The following is a 12,875-nucleotide window of genomic DNA, read 5'->3' on the forward strand; positions in this document are numbered from 1 at the left end:
AGAAAGAAAGTTTGAAAGTAATTTGTTTTGTTTTTCTCTGTAAGGTTGATCATTTGCTCTTAACTGAGCATCTCTCTCTGTGTGCATTGCATTTAGGAATACCTCATCATACATTCATTACAGTTGCATCCATTAATGAATGGAACTTCCCAGAGAACTCATGGGGTGTCCTGTGCCACACTTTGGGAACTTTCATTTGAAAAGAAAATATGCAAAATAGTTTTTAACTCTGTTTAATTCCATAACACTGTGTGTTTATGAGTGCTAATGTCTCATTCTGTGTTTTGTTCTGACAAAGGAAGTGCACGCTGGGGAGTGAAAGGGTGTGTGTGTGTGTGTGTGTGTGCGTGTGGGGGGAGGGGGTGGGGTCTCCTGCAGAGTTTAACACACTGTGTAATTAAGCTCTCTCTGACTGACAGCGCAGTGCCAAAAGGCGCAAGACGCGTTCCCATTGGCCGGAGCGCGCTTTACAATCTGCTCTTGTTTCCGAGCACACACACACACACACACACACACACACACACACACACACACACACACACACACACACACACACACACACACACACACACACACACACACACACACACACACACACACACACCACACACACACACACACACACACCACACACACACACACACACACACACACACACACACACACACACACACACACACACACACACACACACACACACACACACACACACTCTCAGAGGATCTACTTCACCCTCCTCTCAGAGCAGGAGCAGTCAGACGCGCAGCAGCAGCGGAAGGAGCCGGTGGACTTTACGCAGAGCAGAAAAACACGCTTTTTTCCTCCATGAAGTTGTGACTCTTTTTTCTCTGAGTTGATTCCCTCGTGCTTCAGACTGACTTTCCGCACAGCAGGAAACCCAGCATTTGTTTCTCCTTTTTCTTCTTTCCTGCGCTGATTCCTCCCCTCAGTGTCCTCTCTGAAGCCATGACGTCGCGCTGCAGGATGGAGCGGCTCGCGCTCACCCTGGTTCTCCTGTCGGTCTCGTGCAGCGCGTCAGAGTACGAGTACCTCTCCTGGAAGTCTGATGCGTACTCGCGCGGTTACGGGAAGGCCCCGCAGTGCGTGGACATCCCGCAGGACCTGCGGCTGTGCCACGCGGTGGGCTACGATCAGATGCTGCTGCCCAACCTGCTGGAGCACGAGACCATGGCAGAGGTGAAGCAGCAGGCGAGCAGCTGGGTGCCGCTCGTGCACAAGAGCTGCCACCCGGGCACGCAGGTGTTCCTGTGCTCGCTGTTCGCGCCCGTGTGCCTCGAGCGCCCCATCTTCCCGTGCCGCTGGCTGTGCGAGGCGGTGCGCGATGGCTGCACCCCCATCATGGAGTCTTTTGGGTTCCCGTGGCCCGAGATGCTCGCGTGCGACAAGTTCCCGCAGGACGACGTGTGCATCGCGATGACGCAGCCCAACGCGACCGAGAGCCCCAACCCGACAGGTAACTTTAACTTGATTAACCCCACAGGTAACATTTGCGTAACGGTTGACAGGTGTGGAAGAAGTACTCGGATACTTGACTTAAGTAAAAGTAGAAATACTACAGTCTTGAAATACTTTCAAATAGCAAAGAGTATTTCGATGTTGTCAAAGCAACACACATTTATCCTAGGGGTTAGGGTTATTAAGAGAGTCTGAAAAAAACAAAAAAAGTGGCGACAGATAACCCACAAGTACCAAATATTACTTAAAAAGCACACATGAGATATTAAAGATATAAGTACAAATTACACCATTTACAAAATACACATCCAGTACCAGTATTTAAAAGTATTAGTAATAGTTGTAAATTAGCAGCAGAGTGGTATTAAAACTTAAAGTGTCCTGCTTTGTCCGCATTTGTCCCACACATTGAGAAGATGTCCTGTATTTAATTGACAGTCAGAGTTTAAAGTGTGTCTTTTACCCAATGGCTGTTTAGACAGAGGGTTATCTCCATTAGCTGTGTCAGTGTCAACAAAGACATGTATTTATATTACATTTAGCTGTCATCCAAAGTGACAATAAGTGCCGCAACCAAAATGATTCAAGCTGAGGACGAAAACAGCTGATATATTCACGATAGCATTACAGCTGAATACACATTGATTCGACTCTAAAATGAATCACGTGTCAGTTGTTTGTTAGAGAAAAAATCCATTCGAACCAAATATCTTGAAGTCCTTTACTTGTTTGTGGAATCAACCGATTTTTAAACATTAAACTAACTCTTATCGTGTCTCACACACTCTCTGTCACGGAGGAACACTGAGACCTCCATATCGTTATTGTTCTGTTACGAGGAACATTCAGATATTAAAGTATACATCTCATTACATTTGAAAACACTGAAATGTTAACTTTAATTGAATGTATTGAATCCGCGCGTTTAACATAACTGTATTAGGTTACAGTTGGAAGCATTCACGTTAAGTTGAACCTGATATTTGATGTGAAAAGCAGTTATTTATGATCAGCTTTTCAGTGTGTACTCCATAAGAGAAGAGAGAGGAGTGTGCAGAGGAGCAGGACATATCTATAAGGTAGAGGTGGAAGAAGTACAACAGTAAAAGCAGAGACATAGTAGTATTTAAATACTCAATTGCAAGTAAAAGTATTTCAGTGTTGTAATATATCAGATTTGTGCCAATTTAATGTACTTTCTGTGTAGTTTTGTGTTTTTTACGAGTACTTTACTGAGAAGAGACATGAGGGTGCAAAGGGCTTTGGATGAGTTGAATATATATATTTTTTAAATACCTCGATATTGTTGCCACACGTGGAAGAAGTACTCGGATACTTAAGTAAAAGTAGAAATACTATGGTCTTAAAATACTACTCCAGGAGCAGTTCGATGTTGTGATACGTCACATCTTCCTGGTTAGATGACTGTGTGCAAAGGACTCGGCAATATGGAAGAAATGATCAAATGTTTCTGATCAAATACCTCGAAAGTAAAAGTACTCATTATGCAGAATGGCTTTTCCCCGAGTAGTAAAGTATTAAGTCACTTTAAGTGTTAAATAAATGTATAAAAGTGAGATATTTGCCTACAAAATGTACTGGATAGAAGTATATCAGAGTACTAGTATGTCTTTACTGCAATACTTGAGTACATTTGGTGCATTTCACCACATTTCTGATGCATGATTTCATGGCTTGAATACGGTCTCATATCACATATACATACATATACTATTGATACAACCTGATTACTGCCAAGAGAACTCAGCATGCCATCTATTTATGTACTCATACTTTATTAAGATGCACTTTGAACCACTGTTGTGGACGTCTGGAGGTGTGATGCCTTTTAAACATTTAAATATTTAATGTTATAGTCTAAGTCTGAAACAGAGGAAAGCACCAGATTCTCACATTTAATTCACACGGAAACAGCAAATATTTATTTATTTAATATTCTTAAACGTTTGTTTTGCAATCAGAACAGAATGTGCATTTTACATCACAGTCCTTTTTAAAATCATATCCTTTGTTTGCAAAACAAAACAAACTATTGATTAGAAGTCTGTCGTGTTTCTGAGAAGAGATGCAACTAAAGAGTATCTATTTTCCTGTCCGTCTAAATGCAGATTCAAAGCCTTCTCCACATGACTGTAAAGGTGGATACAAGTGGTGTTATTTAAATATAATGTGCTTTTATACTTCTTAAACTGAGAAACGCTTGATCCATTCATGTAGAATCTGGAAACAGAGAACATTGAGCATTTGCTGCTTGAAAACGGTTTGAAAAAAAGATTGCAGCCATTTGTGACTCTTTTATAAACCTGGCATTAAGCAGAGACTGAGGGAAGACAAACAGCTCTGCTGCGTTAGAGTCGACACCTGTGCAGCAAATGATCCTGAGAATGTTGTTTCAGGGAGGAAGGTGTTGGCAGACGCACATCCCCACGAGAGCAAAGCAAACACAACCTTTTGGGGGAAATCAGCTGTGAAACTTAAACTCATTTAAACCCCCCTCTGTAGCGTCTCTACTTAAAGAGTCCTCTCCTGCTGATGTTCAGGTGTATATCAGTATGTAGTGTCTCTACTTTAAAGAGTCCTCTCCTGCTGATGTTCAGGTGTATATCAGTATGTAGTGTCTCTACTTTAAAGAGTCCTCTCCTGCTGATGTTCAAGTGTATATCAGTATGTAGTGTCTCTACTTTAAAAGAGTCCTCTCCTGCTGATGTTCAGTGTATATCAGTATGTAGTGTCTCTACTTTAAAGAGTCCTCTCCTGCTGATGTTCAAGGTGTATATCAGTATGTAGTGTCTCTACTTTAAAGAGTCCTCTCCTGCTGATGTTCAAGGTGTATATCAGTGTATGTCTACTTTAAAAGAGTCCTCTCTGCTGAGTTCAGGTTTTCAATATGTAAGTCCTACTTTAAAAAGAGTCCTCTCTGCTGATGTTCAGGTGTATATCAGTATGTAGTGTCTCTACTTTAAAGAGTCCTCTCCTGCTGATGTTCAGGTGTATATCAGTATGTAGTGTCTCTACTTTAAAGAGTCCTCTCCTGCTGATGTTCAGGTGTATATCAGTATGTAGTGTCTCTACTTTAAAGAGTCCTCTCCTGCTGATGTTCAGGTGTATATCAGTATGTAGTGTCTCTACTTTAAAGAGTCCTCTCCTGCTGATGTTCAGGTGTATATCAGTATGTAGTGTCTCTACTTTAAAGAGTCCTCTCCTGCTGATGTTCAGGTGTATATCATAATGTAGTGTCTCTACTTTAAAGAGTCCTCTCCTGCTGATGTTCAGGTGTATATCAGTATGTAGTGTCTCTACTTTAAAGAGTCCTCTCCTGCTGATGTTCAGGTGTATATCAGTATGTAGTGTCTCTACTTTAAAGAGTCCTCTCCTGCTGATGTTCAGGTGTATATCAGTATGTAGTGTCTCTACTTTAAAGAGTCCTCTCCTGCTGATGTTCAGGTGTATATCAGTATGTAGTGTCTCTACTTTAAAGAGTCCTCTCCTGCTGATGTTCAGGTGTATATCAGTATGTAGTGTCTCTACTTTAAAGAGTCCTCTCCTGCTGATGTTCAGGTGTATATCAGTATGTAGTTCTCTACTTTAAAGAGTCCTCTCCTGCTGATGTTCAGGTGTATATCAGTATGTAGTGTCTCTACTTTAAAGAGTCCTCTCCTGCTGATGTTCAGGTGTATATCAGTATGTAGTGTCTCTACTTTAAAGAGTCCTCTCCTGCTGATGTTCAGGTGTATATCAGTATGTATGTCTCTACTTTAAAGAGTCCTCTCCTGCTGATGTTCAGGTGTATATCAGTATGTAGTGTCTCTACTTTAAAGAGTCCTCTCCTGCTGATGTTCAGGTGTATATCAGTATGTAGTGTCTCTACTTTAAAAAGAGTCCTCTCCTGCTGATGTTCAGGTGTATATCAGTATGTAGTGTCTCTACTTTAAAGAGTCCTCTCCTGCTGATGTTCAGGTGTATATCAGTATGTAGTGGTCTCTACTTTAAAGAGTCCTCTCCTGCTGATGTTCAGGTGTATATCAGTATGTAGTGTCTCTACTTTAAAGAGTCCTCTCTTGCTGATGTTCAGGGTGTATATGAGTATGTAGTGTCTCTACTTTAAAGAGTCCTCTCTTGCTGATGTTCAGGTGTATATCAGTATGTAGTGTCTCTACTTTAAAGAGTCATCTCCTGCTGATGTTCAGATGTATATCAGTATGTAGTGTCTCTACTTTAAAGAGTCCTCTCCTGCTGATGTTCAGGTGTATATCACTATGTAGTGTCTCTACTTTAAAGAGTCCTCTCCTGCTGATGTTCAGGTGTATATCAGTATGTAGTGTCTCTACTTTAAAAAGTCCTCTCCTGCTGATGTTCAGGTGTATATCAGTATGTAGTGTCTCTACTTTAAAGAGTCCTCTCCTGCTGATGTTCAGGTGTATATCAGTATGTAGTGTCTCTACTTTAAAGAGTTCTCTCCTGCTGATGTTCCGGTGTATATCAGTATGTAGTGTCTCTACTTTAAAGAGTCCCTGCTGATGTTCAGGTGTATATCAGTATGTAATGTCTCTACTTTAAAGAGTGCTCTCCTGCTGATATTCAGGTGTATATCAGTATGTAGTGTCTCTACTTTAAAGAGTGCTCTCCTGCTGATGTTCAGGTGTATATCAGTATGTAGTGTCTCTACTTTAAAGAGTCCTCTCCTGCTGATGTTCAGGTGTATATTAGTATGTAGTGTATCTACTTTAAAGAGTCCTCTCCTGCTGATGTTCAGGTTTATATCAGTATGTAGTATCTCTACTTTAAAGAGTCCTCTCCTGCTGATGTCCAGGTGTATATCAGCATGTAGTGTCTCTACTTTAAAGAGTCCTCTCCTGCTGATGTCCAGGTGTATATCAGTATGTAGTGTCTCTACTTTAAAGAGTCCTCTCCTGCTGATGTCCAGGTGTATATCAGCATGTAGTGTCTCTACTTTAAAGAGTCCTCTCCTGCTGATGTTCAGGTGTATATCAGTATGTAGTGTCTCTACTTTAAAGAGTTCTCTCCTGCTGTTGTTCAGGTGTATATCAGTATGTAGTGTATCTACTTTAAAGAGTCCTCTCCTGCTGATGTTCAGGTGTATATCAGTATGTAGCGTCTCTACTTTAAAGAGTCCCTGCTGATGTTCAGGTGTATATCAGTATGTAATGTCTCTACTTTAAAGAGTGCTCTCCTGCTGATGTTCAGGTGTATATCAGTATGTAGTGTCTCTACTTTAAAGAGTCCTCTCCTGCTGATGTTCAGGTGTATATCAGTATGTAGTGTATCTACTTTAAAGAGTCCTCTCCTGCTGATGTTCAGGTTTATATCAGTATGTAGTATCTCTACTTTAAAGAGTCCTCTCCTGCTGATGTTCAGGTGTATATCAGTATGTAGTGTCTCTACTTTAAAGAGTGCTCTCCTGCTGATGTTCAGGTGTATATCAGTATGTAGTGTCTCTACTTTAAAGAGTCCTCTCTTGCTGATGTTCAGGTGTATATGAGTATGTAGTGTCTCTACTTTAAAGAGTCCTCTCTTGCTGATGTTCAGGTGTATATCAGTATGTAGTGTCTCTACTTTAAAGAGTCATCTCCTGCTGATGTTCAGATGTATATCAGTATGTAGTGTCTCTACTTTAAAGAGTCCTCTCCTTCTGATGTTCAGGTGTATATCACTATGTAGTGTCTCTACTTTAAAGAGTCCTCTCCTGCTGATGTTCAGGTGTATATCAGTATGTAGTGTCTCTACTTTAAAAAGTCCTCTCCTGCTGATGTTCAGGTGTATATCAGTATGTAGTGTCTCTACTTTAAAGAGTCCTCTCCTGCTGATGTTCAGGTGTATATCAGTATGTAGTGTCTCTACTTTAAAGAGTTCTCTCCTGCTGATGTTCCGGTGTATATCAGTATGTAGTGTCTCTACTTTAAAGAGTCCCTGCTGATGTTCAGGTGTATATCAGTATGTAATGTCTCTACTTTAAAGAGTGCTCTCCTGCTGATATTCAGGTGTATATCAGTATGTAGTGTCTCTACTTTAAAGAGTCCTCTCCTAATGATGTTCAGGTGTATATCAGTATGTAGTGTATCTACTTTAAAGAGTCCTCTCCTGCTGATGTTCAGGTGTATATCAGTATGTTGTATCTCTACTTTAAAGAGTCCTCTCCTGCTGATATTCAGGTGTATTTCAGTATGTAGTGTCTCTACTTTAAAGAGTCCTCTCCTGCTGATGTTCAGGTGTATATCAGTATGTAGTGTCTCTACTTTAAAGAGTCCCTGTTGATGTTCAGGTGTATATCAGTATGTAATGTCTCTACTTTAAAGAGTGCTCTCCTGCTGATGTTCAGGTGTAAATCAGTATGTAGTGTCTCTACTTTAAAGAGTCCTCTCCTGCTGATGTTCAGGTGTATATCAGTATGTAGTGTCTCTACTTTAAAGAGTCCTCTCCTGCTGATGTTCAGGTGTATATCAGTATGTAGTGATATCTACTTTAAAGAGTCCTCTCCTGCTGATGTTCAGGTGTATATCAGTATGTAGGATATCTACTTTAAAGAGTCCTCTCCTGCTGATGTTCAGGTGTATATCAGTATGTAGTGTCTCTACTTTAAAGAGTCCTCTCCTGCTGATGTTCAGGTGTATATCAGTATGTAGTGTCTCTACTTTAAAGAGTCCTCTCCTGCTGATGTTCAGGTGTATATCAGTATGTAGTGTCTCTACTTAAAGAGTCCTCTCCTGCTGATGTTTAGGTGTATATCAGTATGTAGTGTCTCTACTTTAAAGAGTCCTCTCCTGCTGATGTTCAGGTGTATATCAGTATGTAGTGTCTCTAATTTAAAGAGTCCTCTCCTACTGATGTTCAGGTGTATATCAGTATGTAGTGTCTCTACTTTAAAGAGTCCTCTCCTGCTGATGTTCAGGTGTATATCAGTATGTAGTGTCTCTACTTTAAAGAGTCTCTCCTGCTGATGTTCAGGTGTATATCAGTATGTAGTGTCTCTACTTTAAAGAGTCCTCTCCTGCTGATGTTCAGGTGTATATCAGTATGTAGTGTTTCTACTTTAAAGAGTCCTCTCCTGCTGATGTTCAGGTGTATATCAGTATGTAGTAGTCTCTACTTTAAAGAGTCCTCTCCTGCTGATGTTCAGGTGTATATCAGTATGTAGTGTCTCTACTTTAAAGAGTCCTCTCCTGCTGATGTTCAGGTGTATATCAGTATGTAGTGTCTCTACTTTAAAGAGTCCTCTCCTGCTGATGTTCAGGTGTATATCAGTATGTAAGTGTCTCTACTTTAAAGAGTCCTCTCCTGCTGATGTTCAGGTGTATATCAGTATGTAGTGTCTCTACTTTAAAGAGTCCTCTCCTGCTGATGTTCAGGTGTATATCAGTATGTAGTGTCTCTACTTTAAAGAGTCCTCTCCTGCTGATGTTCAGGTGTATATCAGTATGTAGTGTCTCTACTTTAAAGAGTCCTCTCCTGCTGATGTTCAGGTGTATATCAGTATGTAGTGTCTCTACTTTAAAGAGTCCTCTCCTGCTGATGTTCAGGTGTATATCAGTATGTAGTGTCTCTACTTTAAAGAGTCCTCTCCTGCTGATGTTCAGGTGTATATCAGTATGTAGTGTCTCTACTTTAAAGAGTCCTCTCCTGCTGATGTTCAGGTGTATATCAGTATGTAGTGTCTCTACTTTAAAGAGTCCTCTCCTGCTGATGTTCAGGGTGTATATCAGTATGTAGTGTCTCTACTTTAAAGAGTCCTCTCCTGCTGATGTTCAGGTGTATATCAGTATGTAGTGTCTCTACTTTAAAGAGTCCTCTCCTGCTGATGTTCAGGTGTATATCAGTATGTAGTGTCTCTACTTTAAAGAGTCCTCTCCTGCTGATGTTCAGTGTATATCAGTATGTAGTGTCTCTACTTTAAAGAGTCCTCTCCTGCTGATGTTCAGTGTATATCAGTATGTAGTGTCTCTACTTTAAAGAGTCCTCTCCTGCTGATGTTCAGGTGTATATCAGTATGTAGTGTCTCTACTTTAAAGAGTCCTCTCCTGCTGATGTTCAGGTGTATATCAGTATGTAGTGTCTCTACTTTAAAGAGTCCTCTCCTGCTGATGTTCAGGTGTATATCAGTATGTAGTGTCTCTACTTTAAAGAGTCCTCTCCTGCTGATGTTCAGGTGTATATCAGTATGTAGTGTCTCTACTTTAAAGAGTCCTCTCCTGCTGATGTTCAGGTGTATATCAGTATGTAGTGTCTCTACTTTAAAGAGTCCTCTCCTGCTGATGTTCAGGTGTATATCAGTATGTAGTGTCTCTACTTTAAAGAGTCCTCTCCTGCTGATGTTCAGGTGTATATCAGTATGTAGTGTCTCTACTTTAAAGAGTCCTCTCCTGCTGATGTTCAGGTGTATATCAGTATGTAGTGTCTCTACTTTAAAGAGTCCTCTCCTGCTGATGTTCAGGTGTATATCAGTATGTAGTGTCTCTACTTTAAAGAGTCCTCTCCTGCTGATGTTCAGGTGTATATCAGTATGTAGTGTCTCTACTTTAAAGAGTCCTCTCCTGCTGATGTTCAGGTGTATATCAGTATGTAGTGTCTCTACTTTAAAGAGTCCTCTCCTGCTGATGTTCAGGTGTATATCAGTATGTAGTGTCTCTACTTTAAAGAGTCCTCTCCTGCTGATGTTCAGGTGTATATCAGTATGTAGTGTCTCTACTTTAAAGAGTCCTCTCCTGCTGATGTTCAGGTGTATATCAGTATGTAGTGTCTCTACTTTAAAGAGTCCTCTCCTGCTGATGTTCAGGTGTATATCAGTACATAGTGTCTCTACTTTAAAGAGTTCCTCTCCTGCTGATGTTCAGGTGTATATCAGTATGTAGTGTCTCTACTTTAAAGAGTCTCTCCTGCTGATGTTCAGGTGTATATCAGTATGTAGTGTCTCTACTTTAAAGAGTCCTCTCCTGCTGATGTTCAGGTGTATATCAGTATGTAGTGTCTCTACTTTAAAGAGTCCTCTCCTGCTGATGTTCAGGTGTATATCAGTATGTAGTGTCTCTACTTTAAAGAGTCCTCTCCTGCTGATGTTCAGGTGTATATAGTATGTAGTGTCTCTACTTTAAAGAGTCCTCTCCTGCTGATGTTCAGGTGTATATCAGTATGTAGTATCTCTACTTTAAAGAGTCCTCTCCTGCTGATGTCAGGTGTATATCAGTATGTAGTGTCTCTACTTTAAAGAGTCCTCTCCTGCTGATGTTCCAGGTGTATATCAGTATGTAGTGTCTCTACTTTAAAGAGTCCTCTCCTGCTGATGTCAGGTGTATATCAGCATGTAGTGTCTCTACTTTAAAGAGTCCTCTCCTGCTGATGTTCAGGTGTATATCAGTATGTAGTGTCTCTACTTTAAAGAGTCCTCTCCTGCTGTGTTCAGGTGTATATCAGTATGTAGTGTCTCTACTTTAAAGAGTCCTCTCCTGCTGATGTTCAGGTGTATATCAGTATGTAGCGTCTCTACTTTAAAGAGTCCTCCTGCTGATGTTCAGGTGTATATCAGTATGTAATGTCTCTACTTTAAAGAGTGCCTCTCCTGCTGATGTTCAGGTGTATATCAGTATGTAGTGTCTCTACTTTAAAGAGTCCTCTCCTGCTGATGTTCAGGTGTATATCAGTATGTAGTGTATCTACTTTAAAGAGTCCTCTCCTGCTGATGTTCAGGTTTATATCAGTATGTAGTATCTCTACTTTAAAGAGTCCTCTCCTGCTGATGTTCAGGTGTATATCAGTATGTAGTGTCTCTACTTTAAAGAGTCCTCTCCTGCTGATGTTCAGGTGTATATCAGTATGTAGTGTCTCTACTTTAAAGAGTCCTCTCTTGCTGATGTTCAGGGTATATGAGTATGTAGTGTCTCTACTTTAAAGAGTCCTCTCTTGCTGATGTTCAGGTGTATATCAGTATGTAGTGTCTCTACTTTAAAGAGTCATCTCCTGCTGATGTTCAGATGTATATCAGTATGTAGTGTCTCTACTTTAAAGAGTCCTCTCCTTCTGATGTTCAGGTGTATATCAGTATGTAGTGTCTCTACTTTAAGAGTCCTCTCCTGCTGATGTTCAGGTGTATATCAGTATGTAGTGTCCTCTACTTTAAAAGTCCTCTCCTGCTGATGTTCAGGTGTATATCAGTATGTAGTGTCTCTACTTTAAAGAGTCCTCTCCTGCTGATGTTCAGGTGTATATCAGTATGTAGTGTCTCTACTTTAAAGAGTCCTCTCCTGCTGATGTTCAGGTGTATATCAGTATGTAGTGTCTCTACTTTAAAGAGTCCTCTCCTGCTGATGTTCAGGTGTATATCAGTATGTAGTGTCTCTACTTTAAAGAGTCCTCTCCTGCTGATGTTCAGGTGTATATCAGTATGTAGTGTCTCTACTTTAAAGAGTCCTCTCCTGCTGATGTTCAGGTGTATATCAGTATGTAGTGTCTCTACTTTAAAGAGTCCTCTCCTGCTGATGTTCAGGTGTATATCAGTATGTAGTGTCTCTACTTTAAAGAGTCCTCTCCTGCTGATGCTCAGGTGTATATCAGTATGTAGTGTCTCTACTTTAAAGAGTCCTCTCTGCTGATGTTCAGGTGTATATCAGTATGTAGTGTCTCTACTTTAAAGAGTGCCTCTCCTGCTGATGTTCAGGTGTATATCAGTATGTAGTGTCTCTACTTTAAAGAGTCCTCTCCTGCTGATGTTCAGGTGTATATCAGTATGTAGTGTCTCTACTTTAAAGAGTCCTCTCCTGCTGATGTTCAGGTGTATATCAGTATGTAGGTATCTACTTTAAAGAGTCCTCTCCTGCTGATGTTCAGGTGTATATCAGTATGTAGTGTATCTACTTTAAGAGTCCTCTCCTGCTGATGTTCAGGTGTATATCAGTATGTAGGATATCTACTTTAAAGAGTCCTCTCCTGCTGATGTTCAGGTGTATATCAGTATGTAGTGTCTCTAATTTAAAGAGTCCTCTCCTACTGATGTTCAGGTGTATATCAGTATGTAGTGTCTCTACTTTAAAGAGTCCTCTCCTGCTGATGTTCAGGTGTATATCAGTATGTCTCTACTTTAAAGAGTCCTCTCCTGCTGATGTTCAGGTGTATATCAGTATGTAGTGTCTCTACTTTAAAGAGTCCTCTCCTGCTGATGTTCAGGTGTATATCAGTGTGTCGTGTCTCTACTTTTAAAGAGTCCTCTCCTGCTGATGTTCAGGTGTATATCAGTATGTAGTGTCTCTACTTTAAAGAGTCCCTGCTGATGTTCAGGTGTATATCAGTATGTAGTGTTTCTACTTTAAAGAGTCCTCTCCTGCTGATGTTCAAGTGTATATCAGTATGTAGTGTTTCTACTTTAAAGAGTCCTC

The 12,875-nt window shown here is 40.5% G+C and overlaps 1 protein-coding gene across 1 annotated transcript in view; it reads left to right on the top strand.

Moving 5' to 3' along the window:
• The first annotated feature begins 730 nt into the window (after positions 1 to 730).
• The window catches only part of LOC117548924 (secreted frizzled-related protein 1-like), a 46,159-nt gene continuing 34,014 nt past the window's right edge, over positions 731 to 12,875 (top strand). Inside the window, exon 1 of the mRNA XM_034220456.1 lies at positions 731 to 1,474. Coding sequence (XP_034076347.1) covers positions 967 to 1,474 — 508 coding nt within the window. The 5' untranslated portion in view covers positions 731 to 966. The remainder of the gene's footprint in view (positions 1,475 to 12,875) is intronic.

Source organism: Gymnodraco acuticeps, unplaced genomic scaffold (genome assembly GCF_902827175.1).
Source record: "Gymnodraco acuticeps unplaced genomic scaffold, fGymAcu1.1, whole genome shotgun sequence".
NCBI classification, from domain to species: domain Eukaryota; kingdom Metazoa; phylum Chordata; class Actinopteri; order Perciformes; family Bathydraconidae; genus Gymnodraco; species Gymnodraco acuticeps.